We start from the raw sequence: 21,080 nt of genomic DNA on the forward strand, positions 1-21,080 counted from the left end.
GGGTGATGTTGTGTATTGTGATGGGAATGATCTGGCTGAAGTGAATCAATGTTCTCCTGGCGAGACGCAGATATTTCGTGTTGGGTTATGAGCTGCATCAATCACTACTCAATGAGCCGAGGAGAATAGGTGTGAACAGCACACTCCACTAGCATGGCTTACGTAGCACTATAACTATTCATCCTCATACCCTACACACCACTATCCACATGGTCAACACACCACAATCCTAAAGCTTACCATATGCTTACATTTTTACATTTACAGTCATTTTTCAGACACTCTTATCCAGAGCGACTTACAGGAGCAATTAGGGTTAAGTGCCTTGCTCAAGGGCACATCGACAGATTTTTCACCTAGTCGGCTCGGGGATTAGAACCAGCAACCTTTCGGTTACTGGCACAACGCTTTTAACCACTAAGCTACCTGCCACTTCCCAGTCTAAACAGTTTGCGCATATACAGTGCATTCGGAAATTATTCAGACCCCTTCCATTTCTCCACCTTTTTTACGTTACAGCCTTATTCTAAAATTGATTAAATAAAACATTTTCCTCATCAATCTACACACAATACCCCATAATGACAAAGCGAAAACAGTTTATTTATTTTTTGCAAATGTATATGTATATATATTGTGATGTCACGAGAGGCTACACAGCTTTCAGCGGGATTGCTCAAGTAGTGCAAGGAGACCAGGTTCAACCAAAACAAGGATTTTATTAAAGGTCTTGGGAAACTAACGAAAGTATAACACAATTCTGTTCTCTGGTGGCTCTTTAAGGGTTAACAGTTCAGGGATGTCTCTTCCACATCCAAAATCATAACTCTCCCTCGCTCAAATAACTTTTCCCCAGTCTTACTGTATTCCACGTTGCAGCTAGTGGCCAACCCAGCAAAACGTCCTTCCAAATGTCCCACACGTATTTCCACAGGTGCATATATCCCAAGGTGAGTATTTCCCAAAGGTAAGTATCTCCAAATCCTTATATTCCTCATGGAAGTGGACGTGCAGCACTCTTGTCCTCCAGAGAGCCCAGCTTGGAGACTGTCTCTTCCCTTCAACAAACCTTCAGCTCATCCGTTCCTGATTGGTTTCAGCTGCGTGGGAAGATTGGCCATAGAGGGTTGGAGTTCCCGACCATACCAGCAGATGGAGCCATAGCTGTCTGGGTTTGCAGCCATCTCAGGGGGATGTAACGTCCCTCCAGGACACAGCCTCTCGTGACATCACACATCCCCCTCCTCGGGACCGACGTCCTCGTCGGGGTAAAGGCAGCGAAGAAGGCATCACGCCGGGAGAGGGCGTCCGCATTGCCGTGGTGCTTGCCAGCCTGCTCTCTCTTCAACTCCTCCACCTCTAGGACCAGGGACTCAGCCTCCTGTTGTCTCTCCTTGAGTTTCTTACTGAACGCATCAGCCTTGGTTTTAGCAGAGTTTAGCTTCTGTTGAGCAGCTTTCAGTTCCTTCTCTCTCTCTGCCTCCGCATTCTTCATCTTGTTCTCCAACACCTTGTACTTCTCCTCTGCCTTCTTCTGGACCTCCTTACTACTGCGCAGGGTCTCCTCACACTCCTCGATGGTCCTGCGCAGCCTCTCCAGCTCCTCCTGTTGCTTATGGAAGGAGCTCTGTTGGAGTTTAGCCTGGAGGATATCTAACTCTTCTGTCTTCATGTCTAACTGTTGCTTTAACAAACGATACCTCTCAGCGGTCCCCTTCAGACCAGACAGTTCTTTGTCCAGATTCTGTAGCTCCGTCTCTGTGTCGGTCTGGGCACCTGCCATCCCTATCAGAGCCCGGGGCGGGAGTGAGTAACTCGGAGGATTGCACCGGAGCCTTCCCAGGATGAGTCTTGCCTCTCCGTTTCCGAGGTACTCGGGTTATCCTCTCCTGAGACACTCTCCAGAGTGGGTAAAAGGCTGGGCAGTCTCGTCCAATTAGGACAGGGACGGGGAGGGAATCAACCACCCCCGCCGTCGTGTGTATGGTTCCCCGTGTGCTGGTCATTGTAAGTTCAGTAATGGGGTATTCTCTGGTGTCCCCATGGACACAGGAAACTGGGAGGACTTTCCCCGGGGTCAGACACGTTGGGCCCACCAAATCCTTACGCACCAGGGTGGCCCGGCTACCAGAATCCAGTAAGGCCTCCACATCACGGTGATTCACAGTTACCGGGCAGGTGGGGGGTCGATCTGGGCCGCCATCTACGACTCCCAAGAGCGAGGCAAAACGGTGTGTGGGTGCTGAGCTGGAGGACTCCGCAGTGGGCATAGGTTCATCGGCTGGTTTCCCACACTGCCAGGAGATATGTCCCATCTCCCCACCCCGGTAACACTGTCGAAGTTTCCCCCTCCTGGTGTACTCTTCTTGGACCCGCCTGGTTTCTGGCTCCCCCTGGAGCCGGGATAAGTCCTGACGTGGCTGGGTTCGAGACCTTGGGGTCCTTTGGACGGGTTCTTCCCATTTGTGGTGGGGCCGCCCTCCTGGGGTCTTTTCGGGAAGCATTCAGCATCTCCGCTGTGGCCTGGTACTTTTCCACAGCTTCCACGGTCAGATCAGCCGTGGTCAAGGCCTGTTGACTGATGAACCGTTTTGCCTCATAAGGCAGGGCGCGTAGGGTAACGATCCACCACAACGGCCTCCACCACCGCCGCTGCTGTATTCCTCTGCGGATCCAGCCATTTCCTTGCGATTCGGACAAGTTCATGCATCTGCGCCCGAGGAGGTTGGTCTGGTTGGAAGGTCCAGCCGTGAAAGCGCTGGGCCATACCAAACTTTGTGAGTCCATATCTGCTGAGGATCTCAGACTTCAGGGCATCATAGTCAGTAACCTGGTCAGGGCCCAGGTCCCGGACAGCATTCAGCGATTCCCCGGTTAGAAAGGGGGCTAACAGACCAACCCACTGTTGCTTGGGCCAGGCTTCCCTAGTGGCCGTGGCCTCAAATGCATGCAGGTATGCCTCAATGTCATCGGTAGCTCCCATCTTAGATATAAAGTCACTTGCCTTTATTGGGCGGGTATTTTGGACAACCCTCTGTCTCTGCAACTGCAATTCCTCTGCCTTCAGAAGGTTGGCTTTCTTTTGCTCCTCCAAGAGAGCCACGTTTGCTTGCATCTGGGCGTGCTGGCCAGCAACAAGGGCTTTCAATATGTCCTCCATTTCAGTCGGGCGGGAGCCTACGGCCAACTTGGAAAACTGGGTGATCAAACCTTCGGTATCCTCCTCTGACATGCACTATTAACGCTTGAGCGTGCCCGTATTCTCCACCATCTGTGATGTCACGAGAGGCTACACAGCTTTCAGCGGGATTGCTCAAGTAGTGCAAGGAGACCAGGTTCAACCAAAACAAGGATTTTATTAAAGGTCTTGGGAAACTAACGAAAGTATAACACAATTCTGTTCTCTGGTGGCTCTTTAAGGGTTAACAGTTCAGGGATGTCTCTTCCACATCCAAAATCATAACTCTCCCTCGCTCAAATAACTTTTCCCCAGTCTTACTGTATTCCACGTTGCAGCTAGTGGCCAACCCAGCAAAACGTCCTTCCAAATGTCCCACACGTATTTCCACAGGTGCATATATCCCAAGGTGAGTATTTCCCAAAGGTAAGTATCTCCAAATCCTTATATTCCTCATGGAAGTGGACGTGCAGCACTCTTGTCCTCCAGAGAGCCCAGCTTGGAGACTGTCTCTTCCCTTCAACAAACCTTCAGCTCATCCGTTCCTGATTGGTTTCAGCTGCGTGGGAAGATTGGCCATAGAGGGTTGGAGTTCCCGACCATACCAGCAGATGGAGCCATAGCTGTCTGGGTTTGCAGCCATCTCAGGGGGATGTAACGTCCCTCCAGGACACAGCCTCTCGTGACATCACACAATATATATATATATATATATATATATAAACAACTGAAATACCTTATTTACATAAGTATTCAGACCCTTTGCTATGAGACTTGAAATTCAGCTCAGGTGCATCCTGTTTCCATTGATCATCATTGAGATGTTTCTACAACTTGATTGGAGTCCACCTATGGTAAATTCAATTGATTGGACATGATTTGGAAAGGCACACACCTGTCTATATAAGGTCCCACAGTTGACAATGCATGTTAGAGCAAAAACCAAGCCATGAGGTTGAAGGAATTGTCTGTAGAGCTCCGAGACAGGATTGCGTCGAGGCACAGATCTGGGGAAGGGTACCAAAAAATGTCTGCAGCAATGAAGGTCCCCAAGAACATTGGTCTCCATCATTCTTAAATGGAAGAAGTTTGGAACCGCCAAGACTCTTCCTAAAGCTGGCCACCAGGCCAAACTGAGCAATCGGTGGGAGAAGGGCCTTGGTCAGGGAGGTGACCAAGAACCTGATAGTTACTCTGAAAGACCTCCGGAGTTCCTCTGTGGAGATGGGAGAACCTTCCAGAAGAACAACCATCTATGCAGCACTCCACCAATCAGGCCTTTATGGTAGATTGGCCAGACGGAAGCCACTCCTCAGTAAAAGGCACATGACAGCCCGCTTGGAGTTTGCCAAAAGGCACCATAAGGACTCTCAGACCATGAGAAACAAGATTCTCTGGTCTGATGAAACCAAGATTGAACTCTTGGCCTGAATGCCAAGCATCACGTCTGGAGGAAAGCTGGCACCATCCCTACAGTAAACATTGTAGTGGCAGCATCATGCTGTGGGGATGTTTTTCAGCGGCATGGAGACTAGTCAGGATCGAGACTTAAACCTGATCGAACATCTCTGGAGAGACCTGAAAATAGCTGTGCAGCGATGCTCCCCATCCAACCTGACAGAGCTTGAGAGGATTTGCAGAGAAGAATGGGAGAAACTCCCCAAATACAGGTGTGCCAAGCTTGTAGCGTCATACCCAAGAAGAATCGAGGCTGTAATCATTGCCAAAGGTGCTTCAACAAAGTACTGAGTAAAGGGTCTGAATACTTATATAAATGTGATATTTCTTTTCTTTTTTTTTATATAAATTTGCAAACATTTCTAAACCTGTTTTTTCTTTGTCATTATGGAGTATTGTGTGTAGATTAATGAGGGAAAAAACCGATTTAATCCATTTTAGAATAATGCTGTAACGTAACAAAATGTGGATAAAGTCAAGGTGTCTGAATACTTTCCGAATGCACTGTATATTATGCAAATTTTTTGGTGTTCATTTTGGTCTTCGGCAAGGTTTTATTCGGCTGTTTGTGCACATTTTTTCTTGAGGCAAGTCGAAGTTTGGTAGCCGAAGTCTACGCCCCTTCGTCTGTGATTGGTCAACAGGGGTGTAATTATTAGTCCAAACGAGAGTTTCTATTGGAAAACTCAGGTAGGTCCATCCCCGTTTCATTCCGTTTAAGAAACGTGTTTGAATACGCCCCAGTACTACTCCTAGTAGGAGTGGGAATATGAATTGTTTGTTGTTAAAAACAAAATTCACTTGAGAAATAATGCACCAAACATCTTAGCTAGATGTAAAATTGTGCGACCAAGACCTCCTTTGCAAAAATAAAATTAATGACAGATTTCTTGATTTATCTTAGATTATTTCTGACTATTTTGAGGAAATGTTTTTGGCTACGTTGCTGTTACGGTGGCTCAAGAGGGACAAACAACAGTAATATTGTTGCTTTTTCCCCCAGTTTTTTCAAGCGAACGTCTTTAGGGAGTATGACGATCGCTTCGCCTAGCCGAGTTCTGCTAGGAGCAAACCGAACCTATGTATGCTGACGCCTTTACTCTCCATATACCACACATCACTATCCTCATGGTCAACACACTACCATCCTTACTCTCCAAACTCCTCACACAACACTAACCTAGCATACTAAGGTATAGTAACCATCCACGCACTCCATACAGTACATCATCATAGGCAATCTATACCCCTGCCTACTACAAGTCTGTGATAGAAGTCAGTGTTGGGTTACTGTATGGTCTAGAACTGGTCCATGTTGTCTATGCCGTTCCAGAAGGTGGCACTGTCTCAAAATGCATTAGTGTTGTTCCATTGTTCCTATAACACTGCTTCACCAACTGCTTTGTTGTAAAAATTGTTAGACCCAAAAAGTGTACCTTATACGGTTTGCAGACAGAACATAAAAGTTTTCAATTACAGTTTAGCCTGAGGTCAAAACAGTAAGCTGTTGAGACTGTATTTCTCTTTATGGGTCTCTGACTGGTCCACAGTATATGGATGAGTGGCTGTAAAACCATCTCTCAATAAGAGAAGTCCCAGAGCAACAGTCTCATTAAATCTCCTTCAGAAAGAAGTCACTTTGAGAGGGTATATATATTTTAAACCTAGCTTACTTGCTAGGGGTCCTAGCATTGAGTCCTGATTTGTCGGCCCGGACATTTCGACGATTAATCATTTAGATATTATTTATGAGACCGGAGCTCAAACAGAGTTTTTTTGTTTTTTGTTTTATGGTACCTGCAACCGGGGAAGGCCCAATGTGCAGCCGTCTGCCCTGACCTCATCAGAGCTAGTGACTCATGTGGCTGTGTTCCTCTGGGTTCATGTTTTTACTGTGTGCTGTTCTGGGTTGGACCAACAGTACCCTGACACTAGTGTTGTGAGCTTATACATGGATGTAAATAACTATTGAACATGTTTTGAATGTAAATGGGTTTGATTTTAACAGCTCTTTGTTAGAACTCTCTATTGTTATCAAGGTCCAAAGCATTGTTTAGAGTTATACAGTATTACATGGTCAGAAAGCAGAAGTAACAGTTTGTAAGACCAGTGAAATGTTCCTGTAACAACCTGCAGATGGCAGTAGTAGGTAACTCATCAGGAGGACACAGAGGTAACGTGCTGCACTTGTAGACTACACAGGATAGTTGGACTTTTCATATTTTTCTAAGGGTTGCGATAATTACAGATGTGCTGTTCTTACCAAGAGGTTACGACGAGTTCAAAAGTGTTAGTCTGACAAGGTGAGCCAAATTAGCAAAAAGGCGTGTTGTTCCACAGTATTTTGCTATAAGAGGTGCTATTAAATAGTGCATTACTTTTGACCAAGGCCCATAGGGCTCTGACAAAAGTAGTGCACTATATAGGGAATAGGGTGCCATTTGGGACTCAGCCCAAGGATGGAGGTCTTCTCCCAAAGGAGAATGTATAAGTGTAACATACCGTAGAGATAAGCATGGTAAAAATGGGAGACATCATCATCATCATCTTCAGACACTAGTAACTGCAGAACAGCAGATTCATAATATTCCAGAACCGTCTGAAGGACGTTATATTGTGGAGATGCATTTCTCTCTCAATAACTCCAGGAAACTAGACAGAATGAATGGAAACCTAGCCCAGTGAAAACTGTTAACCACACAGTATGTGTCTGTGGCTGTGACAGGGGATCAACCCTGACCCAAATACTGGACAAGCAGGATGATAGCAGCTGAGGAAAGGATAATTAGAGGCATTGAGAAAAATATCGTCTAACTGATCCGTACTCACCCAATCTGGTCTCTGTAATTTAGGCTGTAAACACATCACCTGTGTGTCACGATCGCCAATAAAGTAGGACCAAAGCGCAGCGTTGGGAGTGAACATGATGACTTTAATGTTGAAATAACGAAAAACACGATCCGTAACGTCCTCAGTACACCGACTGAACATAGAACAAAACCCACAACCCCCAACGGAAAACAAACAGATTAAATATGGCTCCCAATCAGAGATAACGAGCCGACAGCTGACACTCGTTACCTCCGATTGGGAGTCACTTGACCAAACACATAGAAATACACGCAAAAGAATGAACAACCCTGGCTCAATATTCAGAGTCCCGGAGCCAGGGCGTTACAGTACCCCCCCCCTAAAGGCGCGGACCGCGACCGCGCCTCAACAAGGGCTACACAAGGGAGGGCTGGGTGGGCACACCTCCTCGGCGGCGGCTCCGGCTCCGGCCCTGATCCCCACTCCAACCCCCCAAAGTACCCCCGGTCCTGTCTAGCCCCGCTGGCCGGAGCCGGACTGACGACACGCGCCCCTGGCTTGGTGCGTGGAACAGGAATGGGCCTTACCAGGCTGACGACTCGCCCCCCTGGCTTGGTGCGAGTGGCAGGAACAGGCCGGGCCGGGCTGGCGACGCGCACCGTATCCCTGGTGCGAGTGGCATGAACAGGCCGGGTCGGGCTGGCGACGCGCACCGTATCCCTGGTGCGAGTGGCCGGAACAGGCCGGGCCGGGCTGGCGACGTGCACCGTATCCCTGGTGCGAGTGGCCGGAACAGGCCGGGTCGGGCTGGCGACGCGCACCGTATCCCTGGTGCGAGTGCCCGGAACAGGCCGGGCAGGCTGTCGACGCACACCGTATCCTTGGTGCGTGGAGCAGGAACAGGCCGGGCAGGGCTGTCGACGCACACCGTATCCTTGGTGCGTGGAGCAGGAACAGGCCGGGCAGGGCTGTCGACGCACACCGTATCCTTGGTGCGTGGAGCAGGGACAGGCCGGGCTGGGCTGTCGACGCACACCGTATCCTTGGTGCGTGGAGCAGGGACAGGCCGGGCTGGGCTGGCAAAACGCACCACAGACTTGGTGCGGGGCGCAGGAACAGGCCGAGCTGGGCTGGCGACGCACCCCGTAGGCTTGGTGCGTTGAGCAGGGACAGACAGAACCGCACTGGGGACACACACCCCTGGCCCTACACGGGGATCAGGAACGGGCCGGACCGGACTGGAAACACCCCCCAGTACCTCTCGCCGTGCCTCCACACTTTCCATCCCCTTCGTAACCAGTGGCCCCCTTAAACTGGCGGCCATATCTGCCAACCTCTTGCACTCCTCCGGGCCGTACACCTTCTGCCCCGACGTCGTGAGCCCCCCCCTAAAAAATTTCTGGGGGTCTCTCCTCTCGGTGGACCAGGCCTCCATAGTCCTCTCCCAACCTTCGCTCTTCTGGCTCCACCACTCGTTATCCAACTGCTGCTTGGTCTCGTTGTGGTGGGTTTTTCTGTCACGACCGTCTATGAAATAGGACCAAAGCGCAGCGTTGGGAGTGAACATGATGACTTTAATGTTGAAATAACGACAAAACACGATCCGTAACGTCCTCAGTACACCGACTGAACATAGAACAAAAACCCACAACCCCCAACGGAAAACAAACAGATTAAATATGGCTCCCAATCAGAGATAACGAGCCGACAGCTGACACTCGTTACCTCCGATTGGGAGTCACTTGACCAAACACATAGAAATACACCCAAAAGAATGAACAACCCTGGCTCAATATTCAGAGTCCCGGAGCCAGGGCGTTACACTGTGTCTGTTTAAAGTAAGCAAATCCACAGGGGAGGGTTTTCATAAGCTTGTTTGTGATTACTCCTGTAAAAATAAGGAAACCACTATTCTCGGTTTTTAAACCATGTCAGGCTAAAGGAGTCATGTTCTTTCAATCTTCTTCAAACGCTCAGAAATCCAATTGATACTTTCCCCAAATAAGATAAAAGGGCTGAGCGTTATGGACTGATGTAATCTCCGATGGTAATGAAAGCGCATCAGTGGAGGGATCTGGTAAAAGTTTAACGTAAATAAAGTTTATTGATAATAGCTGCTGCATGCCAACAGATGTTGATGTAGGGATTTATCAAACACATCTAGCTCTTCTGATGGGAAACCAGCCTGTAAAATGTTTTTATAATATCGACATACGAAAGTATGGTCGTACCAGTTACATTCAGATTTCAACGATCGTTTGTTCAGGGTACTCCTCTTTCGTAAGCTGTCTCCCCTTTGCTATATCACTAAACATATCAGTAAATGTAACCATTTGTGTGCTATGTCCATCCAAGTAAACATACTCAACTCAAAGTATCAAACTACCCATTTTGATAACATGATAAATATGGAGTACAGAGGATACAGTATACACTCGTAGTCTAGTCTGTTGGAACAGAAAGAGCATACTCCCCTGTGTGTGTGTGTGTGTGTGTGTGTGTGTGTGTGTGTGTGTGTGTGTATCCATGCGTGCATGCGTCTGTGCATGTGTGTACCCATGTGTGTGTAATCCATACCTAAATGACACAGAGGATTGTTTCCAGGAGGTCGTAATGAAACACAGATCGTTTCATCGCAGCGCAAACTAATAAAGCGGGACAAACAACGGCTCACGAACCTAATCAAACCTGATGACAAGTGACAGGCGAGCATTAGCTGAAGTTCACAAAATTAACATTTTACTCCTAAGCAGGGCTAAAAGTCACATTTGAAAGGCCCGGGAGTCCTTCATGGAAGTGATTATCCGGCGTGGCCATCGCCCTGCAGAACCCTGACAGAGACACAAGGTCAGAGGTCAACCAGACCATTAGCAGCCTCATTACAGGGCTTCACTTCACATTTCCATACCACAGAAAGAACAGCACCGTTACCGCGGTAGCTAGAGCAGAAACAGGTACAGCCATATAGGAGGCTCTATAGCGATACAATAGAAGCACCACTGTCGCTTGATAGAACTGCACTGTGTGTGTGCTTGCCTGTGTGTGTGTGTGTGTGTGTGTGCATGTACATGTTTGCATCAAGTGCATGTGTGTATGTACGTGTGTGTGTTTCCTAAAGTGCATTAGCTGCTAAGAGGTCTTTCTCTCCACTTCATTAAAGACCAGCCCTAGCAGAGAGAGAGAGCTTTAGCTAACAGCTGAACATACTCTTCACTGAAAGTGATCATAATCTACATGATCTCTGAGAGGTTTGCTCTAGCGCTAAAGCACTTGGATTCTTTGATTACCCGAGTTAGGAGTCCTGTGCCACCGCTCTTAGAAGGATATGGAGGCATATGCAAGTGATGATGGACATTCATGAAGTAATCTTTGGACAAATCACAATATAATACTAGAGGTAAACAGTTACGGCTTAAGGTGCAGCTGTTGGCTAAAAATAGAGGTAGCCCTCTACGTGTCTGATCCCTGAGATCCAATGGGCTCAGCTGATAATTCATCCTGAATGAAAGGCAGCATGATCAGCATGATGAACACAGAGGTGTCTGTTGTCTCTGCTGCTGTTTGTGGAGAAAGATAAAACCCCCTGGTTAATATTCATGGCCTGACGGGGGACGGGGGACAGGGGTGGGGGGGACTGAGATGGTAGTAGCATGTCAGTGGTCCACTATTGTTAGGGTTTTATCACCACACTTTAAATCAAAAGCTTTACACACACACGCAAGCACACACACACACACACGATGCACATACAATGGACACACACACATGCACTCGCACATACACACACCCTGGTAGATGGTGGGGGATGTCTTGTGGCTCTAATGGCCCTTCCTTTTGGGGGCTCTTTTAATCGTTGGGTCATCGTCTCCATGGCCAGTGTGTCACAGTCAATAAAGGCACATTAGAGAAGACAGGAGGTGAGAGGTGAGGGGGCCAACACAGGGGGTTAGAACCTCAGTGTGGGGACAATGTAAACCACTCAGCCCACCCCTTCTAGAGAGGCATTCTTCTGCTATCTGGGCTCTGTGGAGGACTGGCTGTCACTGTGGGCCATTGTGTGTCAGGGGAATGACTCATTCTCTTACTCAACCAACAACTTAAAAGGATCCCAGGGAATCAGCAGACTAGGGACAAACTCCTGTCTGCTCCAGCGTGTATGTGTGTGTGTGAGAATATGTGTGTGTGTGTGTGTGTGTGAATGAATGCTCGCGTGCGTGTGTGTTGTGGCAAAAGTAGGCACATAGTAGATTAAGCAGCCTGGCCTCAGAGCCATATCCGCGACAGTCTTGGAATCCAAAGGTTGCGTGTTCGAGTCACGTCGGGGACAACTGTAGCATGTTTCCTAACCCTTATTATAAACTTAACCCAATTCACCTAACCTTCTACGTAAATTCACAGATCCTTTGTCATTATAATTCCGTTAACCACCAACTTCACTTCTCCCGTAATTCTCCTTTGTTGTTATAGGGCAACAAGCAACCTGATCTCAGAGAAAGACGAGCAATACAATACGTCCTCCAAGACATATGATAAAAGATATCATCCAATTCGTATGCTATGGTATGCCCATCATCCAATGGGTTTATCAATGACTCATGGGCGGCGCACAATTGGCCCAGCGTCGTCCAGGGTAGGGGAGGGAATGGCCGGCAGGGATGTAGCTCAGTTGAGAGAGCATGGCGTTTGCAACGCCAGGGTTGTGGGTTCGTTTCCCACGGGGGGCCAGTATAAAAAAAAAATTAAAAAAAATGTATTCACTAACTAACTGTAAGTCGCTCTGGATAAGAGCGTCTGCTAAATGACAAAAAAAATGTAAAAAAAAAATTATTCAATTCGTATGCTATGGTATGCCCGGGAAAGACTAATGATACTATACGTCTTCTAATTCGTATGATATTGTACAACCGCTATTCCATTCATAATGTAACGCAAGGCAACATATCATACTAAATGGCATATCACAGATTTACATACAGAATAATACGAATTGTCCTGAGAAGAAGTGTCAATCCAATGCTGAAATAGCGCATAACCTTAATTTCAATGCAAACACTGGGTAATACATCATCAGATATAATTTACAGTATCTCTACCCAAAGCATCTACCCTAGTGTCTGTAATGTAGGCCCCAAGGAAAGACCTGAAGACGTCACCTCACTGTTACCCTCTCCACCCCGCTGCAATGACCTCCAGTCACCTACCACCACATGGACTGTCCGTCTGGCTGTCATTCCGCCCATCCGTCAAGTCAAGTACATTGTATCTAACAATCTACTGCATAGCTAGCTACAAGGTAACATTTTGATCAAACCTACAGTGGGGAGAACAAGTATTTGATACACTGCCGATTTTGCAGCTTTTCCTACTTACAAAGCATGTAGAGGTCTGTAATTTTTATCATAGGTACACTTCAACTGTGAGAGACATAATCTAAAACAAAAATCCAGAAAATCACATTGTATGATTTTTAAGTAAGTAATTTGAATTTTAATGCATGACATAAGTATTTGATCACCTACGTACCAGTAAGAATTCCGGCTCTCACAGACCTGTTAGTTTTTCTTTAAGAAGCCCTCCTGTTCTCCACTCATTACCTGTATTAACTGCACCTGTTTGAACTCGTTACCTGTATAAAAGATACCTGTCCACACACTCAATCAAACAGACTCCAACCTCTCCACAATGGCCAAGACCAGAGAGCTGTGTAAGGACATCAGGGATAAAATTGTAGACCTGCACAAGGCTGGGATGGGCTACAGGACAATAGGCAAGCAGCTTGGTGAGAAGGCAACAACTGTTGGCGCAATTATTAGAAAATGGAAGAAGTTCAAGATGACGGTCAATCACCCTCGGTCTGGGGCTCCATGCAAGATCTCACCTCGTGGGGCATCAATGATCATGAGGAAGGTGAGGGATCAGCCCAGAACTACACGGCAGGACCTGGTCAATGACCTGAAGAGAGCTGGGACCACAGTCTCAAAGAAAACCATTAGTAACGCACTACGCCGTCATGGATTAAAATCCTGCAGCACACGCAAGGTCCCTCTGCTCAAGCCAGCGCATGTCCAGGCCCGTCTGAAGTTTGCCAATGACCACCTGGATGATCCAGAGGAGGAATGGGAGAAGGTCATGTGGTCTGATGAGACAAAAATAGAGCTTTTTGGTCTAAACTCCACTCGCCGTGTTTGGAGGAAGAAGAAGGATGAGTACAACCCCAAGAACACCATCCCAACCGTGAAGCATGGAGGTGGAAACATCATTCTTTGGGGATGCTTTTCTGCAAAGGGGACAGGACGACTGCACCGTATTGAGGGGAGGATGGATGGGGCCATGTATCGCGAGATCTTGACCAACAACCTCCTTCCCTCAGTAAGAGCATTGAAGATGGGTCGTGACTGGGTCTTCCAGCATGACAACGACCCGAAACACACAGCCAGGGCAACTAAGGAGTGGCTCCGTAAGAAGCATCTCAAGGTCCTGGAGTGGCCTAGCCAGTCTCCAGACCTGATCCCAATAGAAAATCTTTGGAGGGAGCTGAAAGTCCGTATTGCCCAGCGACAGCCCCGAAACCTGAAGGATCTGGAGAAGGTCTGTATGGAGGAGTGGGCCAAAATCCCTGCTGCAGTGTGTGCAAACCTGGTCAAGACCTACAGGAAACGTAAGATCTCTGTAATTGCAAACAAAGGTTTCTGTACCAAATATTAAGTTCTGCTTTTCTGATGTATCAAATACTTATGTCATGCAATAAAATGCAAATTAATTACTTAAAAATCATACAATGTGATTTTCTGGATTTTTGTTTTAGATTCCATCTCTCACAGTTGAAGTGTACCTATGATAAAAATTACAGACCTCTACATACTTTGTAAGTAGGAAAACCTGCAAAATCAGCAGTGTATCAAATACTTGTTCTCCCCACTGTAAATACTGATCCATGTAGTAGTCTGTGCTGAGATGCTCCTTCCTCTGTATGTGAAGACTGGTCCCTGTTGAACACATAACTCAGATGTGAGCTTGGACCTGATCTTCTTTTCAAATAAATCATGTTGGTTTTATGGGCCTCTGGCTGAGTACAGCTCCCCCATTCGCCAAGACGGACCAATCACATCTCTCCCTGGGGTTCAACCTGGATCTTGTCTTTCCCCAGGTCTACGCATTCTAATTTGGATGTAAAAACTCAAAACATTACAAAAAAGACACGTTTTCCACAAAAGTTTCTCCCTCTTAGGTTTACTTTCTAAATATAGTGTTCCCATTCCAGTATATAATGACTCCAGCTCCAGGTTTATCAACATGTCTGACTAGGTCTGACCGTGCAGCTAGAGAACCACCAAGTGTAGCCAGCAGGGGTTGGAACCTAAATTATTTTCCAATCGTTTCCTTCTGAACAGAACCATCATTTTTTTTGTTCCGTTCCACTGTTCTGACCGGCAAAATAATGTTCTGAACCAGTTCGAACCCCAAAAAAGTACAGTTTATGTCGTTCCTTTCTGTTCCTTTTTTAACCTGTGAAATCAACAGTTTTGTACATTTAGCTCATTCAATTACTTAATCAATCATTGCGGATAGAGCAGCTTGCTATGGAGCAGGCAAGCTGGTTGGGTCACACTTTATTTGAATAGTCCGGATTTTGTCATATTTTGTTGATAAGCAACTGCTTGCTAGGGTTAGATTAGGGTTAGGTTTAGAATAAGGGTTAGGGTAAGGGTTAAGGTTAGGGTTAGGGTTAGGGTAAGGGCTAAGTTTAGGGTTAGGATAAGGGTTAAGGGTTAGAGCTAGGATTAGGGTTAGTAGATAGTTGAAATGTTACTGATAGTCTGTAGAGCACCTACAGTGTTACGGCTAGTTGTTTACATGCGTGATGAAGAGTGTAGGGCGCGAGATGGTGGAGGCTTGGCTTGAAGTGCTGGGTATCTTGAATGATCTGAGTTAGGCCCACATAATTATATCTACGGAGGAGCAGCTTCTACGGAGGAACTTTGAATGTCCTTTGAACTTCCGAGAGTTGGCTTAAAGCTGGACCAGAGCTAGCTAACAGGCTAACATGCTTGTGTGTGCAGAGTGGCACCAGAATTAAAAACACGTCTTACCTTTTTGTAGTTAATAAATCCAACATGAAACGTGATAATAGTATCCTTAACTAGCATTGAAAAAGTTAATCCATTCTTCTCTAATAAAAAATCTCTCCCCATCTTCGTAATCACGCTTGTAAGTATGTACAGCGTATGGGGCAGGTAGCCCACACACTCACACGCACACACTCACACACTCACACACACACAAAGATTTTCAGCTGGCAGGCAAACACTGGAAGAAGTTTCTGAGTGACAGAGTGAGGGCTTTGCATAGGCGTTTGTTGCGTTTTTTTTTTGTGGGACTGTAAAAAAGGGAAAAAATGCCCAGAACATAAAATAACGTTATTAACCGGTTCTCATGCTTTTAAAATAACAGTATAGATCACTTCGCTCCTGGTTCTGGTTCTGTTCCTTGAAAAATTTCCTTTTCCGGTTTTCAATTATTTTCTGGCTTTTGGTTCTGTTCCCTGAACCGGTTCCAACCCCTGGTAGCCAGTATATCACCAGCTTGGGCCTCCCGGAGCAGCTCACACATCTTAACCTTGGGCCTCACCGTAAAGCTGGTCTCAGCAGACTGGGCCTCATGGTGCAGCTAGTCTCAGCAGACTGGGCCTCACGGTGCAGCTATTTAGTTATTGTGGCCAACTTGGCCAATTAGTGCCGAGAGTGAATACTGGGAGCCACAATCTCAGGTTAAGTCCTTACCCTCGCTTGGCCCCCGGTTTTAGAACCAAACTGCCAAACTAATTTATGATCTTGTTAAGAGCAACATTGCCCAGGAGCTCTAAGACCGAGTTCCTGGCCCCAACACCGGTGCAATATTTCACGATCAGGGTATTCCAGGTGGTGTTTTAAAACACCTCATATTACCGTCTGCTCTTTCTTTCTGTCTCTGCCTCTCTCTCTCTTTCTCACTCTGTGGTGGTCACAATGTGACTCATGTTGAATAGACAATATTTTCTTCCAAAACCCTAACTGGCGTGTAAGGTCCAAAAATGCTGAGTGAATGGCCATAAAGATGTAGGATGTAATGCTCCTTAAGTCAGAGAGTTGGCCCAAACTGTAGGAACTGAAGCTCTTAGAGGCACAGTGAAGGGACCTAACCACAGTGCATGGGGCCCCTATACGCACAGCAAGAGGCCTGAGGAGTGAAAAACCACAAAGACACAATGAAGGACGCTATAGGCCCTACCGCCTGTGAGAAAGACCACTCACCATCCTTACTTACCAAGGACTAGGATTTGTGCACTTCCATCTTAGTATATTAATTGAAATATCACATCAACACAGTTCTTTAGATGTCTATAAGTTATTATGTTTATACTTCTCTGCACTCTGAGTAAGATGCATGTGGAGAAGAAAGTGGACAATTTTTCTCCCAAATTGTGTTGGGAGGAAAAAAGTCACAAAGGGAAAACCCAAAACAGCGTTTCTCAGAGACGTGTTTTACTGGCCAGTCTTTCAGTGCAGCGTGTAATTCTGGTGTTGATTTTAGCTGCCTCTAGCCGAGCTGCAGTTAGCCCCAGTCAATGGTACTGTTATGTCCTCTACATCATTCTCTCTCAGGAGAGCTGTGACTACCTCGTAAAGCTGCTCATAAACTGCCTCAAAACAGAGCCAGTTATGCCATTCCCCAATACATACAGCAAACCAATGCACAGAACAATATAGCACCAGCAATGATATTTACCCAATTGCATTATATTTCGCTCTATTGTATAGACAGGATTAGATTTGTATCTTGAGCAGACAGATTTGAGATACGAGTGGATATACAGCACATTCGGAAAGTATTCAGACCCCTTAACTTTTTCCACATTTTGTTACGTTACAGCCTTATTCTAAAATTGATTAAATTGGTTTTTCACCCTCAAATCTACACACAATACCCAATAATGAAAAAGCAAAAATAGGAAATTACACATTTACATAAGTATTCAGCCTTTTAGGTGCCTTCTGGCAAACTCCAAGAGGGCTGTCATGTGCCTTTTACTGACGAGTGGCTTCCGTCTGGCCACACTACCATAAAGGCCTGATTGGTGGAGTGCTGCAGAGATGGTTGTCCTTCTGGAAGGTTCTCCCATCTCCACAGAGGAACTCTGGAGCTCTGTCAGAGTGACCATCTGGTTCTTGGTCACCTCCCTGACCAAGGCCCTTCTCCCTGGATTGCTCAGTTTGGCTGGGCGGTCAGCTCTAGGAAGAGTCTTGGTGGTTCCAAACTTCTTCTATTTAAGTATGATGGGGGCCACTGTATTCTTGGGGACCTTCAATGCTGCATACATTTTTTGGTACCCTTTCCCAGATCTGTGCCTCGACACAATCCTCCATCAGAGCTCTACGGACAATTCCTTCCACCTCATGGCTTGGTTTTTGCTCTGAGATGCACTGTCAACTGTGGGACATTATATAGACAGGTGTGTCCAAATCATGTCCAATCAGGTGGACTCCAATCAAGTTGTAGAAACATCTCAAGGATGATCAATGGAAACAGGATGCACCTGAGCTCAATTTTGAGTCTTATTGCAAAGGGTCTGAATACTTATGTAAATAAAGGTACTTCTGTTTTTTATTTTTAGTAAATGTGCATACATTTCTAAAAACCTGTTTTCGCTTTGTCATTATGGGGTATTGTGTGTAGGTTGATGAGGAAAAAAATAATTTAATCAATTTTAGAATAAGGCTGTAACGTAACAAAATGTGGAAAAAGTAAATGGTTCTGAATACTTTCCGAATGCACTGTATAGCCTACAGTATTGCAAAGCTAGCCCCTAAAGTAATCTTCTGATCAGTTCCCTGGAAAGTGGAAAGTTTAGAAGTTCTTAAGATATAGAGTAGAGCTTTGAAGTAAGTCCTTCTGGCAAGGATTTCTCTGTGAGCAGTGTAGTTCCATCCACACTCAGGAGAGGTGAGGTTCCTGAGGGTTGTGGGCCATAGACTGACTTGTGTGCATCGTAAAAAATGCTCGGTGTTGTTGCTGTCGGCATAAGATTGAATCTCCTCTGCTTTCTGACAGAGCCGAGCATCCTGAACTGGACAGTCCTTCGGATGTTGAGAAATGCAGTTGTCTTGGACTCTGAGCTGCTATCATTCAGGTAGGCTCTGTGCAGGCGGTGTTTCTTATCAAGTAATGCCAAATCTCTGCATCATTCTCGTTGAACCAGTCTTTGTGTTTGCATGTGGCAGCACCAACTGTTTCGAGTGCAGCAGATTTCTGAGAGCTGTCCAATCTGCCTCAGCATCTTCGGAGTCAAGGCTTAAGGACTCCAAACAGTGATGCAGGACTTCAAGAAAGTGCTGCTGGATGTTCTCCTCTTTCACCTGGTGTGCGACTACAGTATAAACTAGTGTTCCCAGCAAAGACTGGTTGGACACCCAGCTGGCCAGACACTAAAGACAAAATCCTTGCCAGATGGGCAGAACTCAGTCCTCAATTTTTTATTTTTTTATTTCACCTTTATTTAACCAGGTAAGCCAGTTGAGAACAAGTTCTCATTTACATCTGCGACCTGGCCAAGATAAAGCAAAGCAGTGCGATAAAAACAACAACACAGAGTTACATATGGTTACATATGGGGTAAACAAAACATAAAGTCAAAAATACAACAGAAAATATATATACAGTGTGTGTGAATGTAGTAAGTTATGGAGGTAAGGCAATACATAGGCCATAGTGCAAAATAGTTACAATTTCGAATTAACACTGGAATGATAGATGTGCAAATAGAGATACTGGGGTGCAAAATGAGCAAAATAAATAACAATATGGGGATGAGGTAGTTGGGTGCGCTAATTACAGAAGGGTTGTGAAGAAGAGATCAACAGGCTGCCGCAAGTTGAAATGAACCTGTCTCTTGCAGACCCACCCACCCTGGAGGAAACAAGAAAAGCCATCAGTCTCCTCTCATCGGGAAAATCTCCAGGAGCTGACACCATACCAGCTGAAATCTAGATGGGAGGGCCTTGTTTGGTTGAGAAGCTAACCGGCCTCTTCCTGCCATTGTGGAGACAAGAAGCTGTCCCTCAGGAGTTTAAGGATGCAATGAAAGGCAATCGCCAAGCCTGTGACAATCACATTTTTACATTTACATTTTAGTCATGTAGCAGACACTCTTATCCAGAGCGACTTTCAGTTAGTGCATTCATTTTAAGATAGCTTGGTGGGACAACCACATATCACAGGCATAGAAAGTACATTTTTCCTCAATAACGTAGCTGTCAGTAGAGTCAGAGCAGGAAGGGGGGTGGGGGTGGGGGCTTCAAGTGCAAGTGCTGGTTAAGTATTATTTATTTTTATTTTTATTTTATTATGGGGGGCGGGGGTCGAGGTGAGGAGGAGGATTATTTAAAATACTGTTTGAAGAGGTAGGGTTTCAGATGTTTTCGGAAGATGGGCAGGGACTCTGTTGTCCTAACTTCACAGATGTATATCCTTGCTGTTAATTGTTGGAAAAATCTTAGCTAGTATCTTCCAGAACTGTCTAACAGAACACAGAGACCAAGACCTGCTGCCCGAAAGCCAGTGTGGCTTCAGAAAAAAACGTGGAACCGCTGACATGGTGTTTGCAGCTCGCCAAATGCGAAGAGCAAAAATCGAACCTGTACCTCTCCTTTGTTCGACCTGATAATGGCTTTTGACACCATCAGCCGTGAGGGCCTCTGGAAGATCATGGCAAAGTTTAGATGCCCAGAAAAATTAATCACAATGGTGCGTTAGTTCCATGATGGCATGATGGCTAGTGTGGAAGATCACCAAGTGTCCTCTGAGCAGTTTCCAGCCACAAACAGATTGAAGCAAGGCTGTGTTCTAGCACCAACCCTGTTCAGCATGATATTCTCCACCATACTGTAAGATGCCTTCGCAAGAGACCACACTGGGATCCGCTTCATCTACCGCTTTGATGGGGGGCTGTTCAACCTGAGGAGGACGCATGCCAAAAAACAAAGGTGGAGGAGGTGACTGTCCGTGACCTCTTGTTTGCAGATGACTGCGCACAACTTTGCATCTGCCTGTGACAACTTCGGCCTCACATTCAGTACAAAAAAGACCAAAGTTATGTACCAACCTGCCACCGGTAATCCTTACGTGGACCCAACCATCTCTGTGAAAGGTCAGAAACTGTCAGCTGAGGACAAATTCTCCTACCTTGGTAGCACAAATTCTCGTGCTGTTCACATAGACCAGGGGTTCCCAAACTTCTTCACTCGAGGCCCCCCTTCCAGCATTGGGGAACATCCCGCTCCCCCCCTGAACGCACGCACCACATCTATTTATATGGGCACAAGCACTGTTCATGACACAAACTGTTCACACCCCTCTTATTGGTGGGTGTTTCTTGCAATTCTATACATTCTGCCATGTTTAATGTGTATTCATGTGATATTTGAGTGACTAAAAAATTACAACAATATCTTTGGGCTAAAAAACCTAAATAAAAAAACGTTAGCTGACATGGGGTAGTTGGTCTGGACATTTCTGACAAGTTATAAATAGCTCTCTAAGGTATGCAATGACTAACATGACTAGAGGGATTGATGAGGCACTACCCAATTTCGAAATG

At 46.1% G+C, this 21,080-nt stretch overlaps 1 protein-coding gene across 1 annotated transcript in view; it reads right to left on the bottom strand.

Annotated features, from left to right (window-relative positions):
* The window catches only part of LOC123481472 (chymotrypsin-like elastase family member 2B), a 34,523-nt gene extending 14,333 nt beyond the window's left edge, over positions 1–20,190 (bottom strand). The window contains exon 1 of the mRNA XM_045205758.1: positions 20,125–20,190. Coding sequence (XP_045061693.1) covers positions 20,125–20,190 — 66 coding nt within the window. The remainder of the gene's footprint in view (positions 1–20,124) is intronic.
* Between the last annotated feature and the right edge of the window lie 890 nt (positions 20,191–21,080).

This window comes from Coregonus clupeaformis, chromosome 20, assembly GCF_020615455.1.
Source record: "Coregonus clupeaformis isolate EN_2021a chromosome 20, ASM2061545v1, whole genome shotgun sequence".
NCBI lineage: Eukaryota > Metazoa > Chordata > Actinopteri > Salmoniformes > Salmonidae > Coregonus > Coregonus clupeaformis.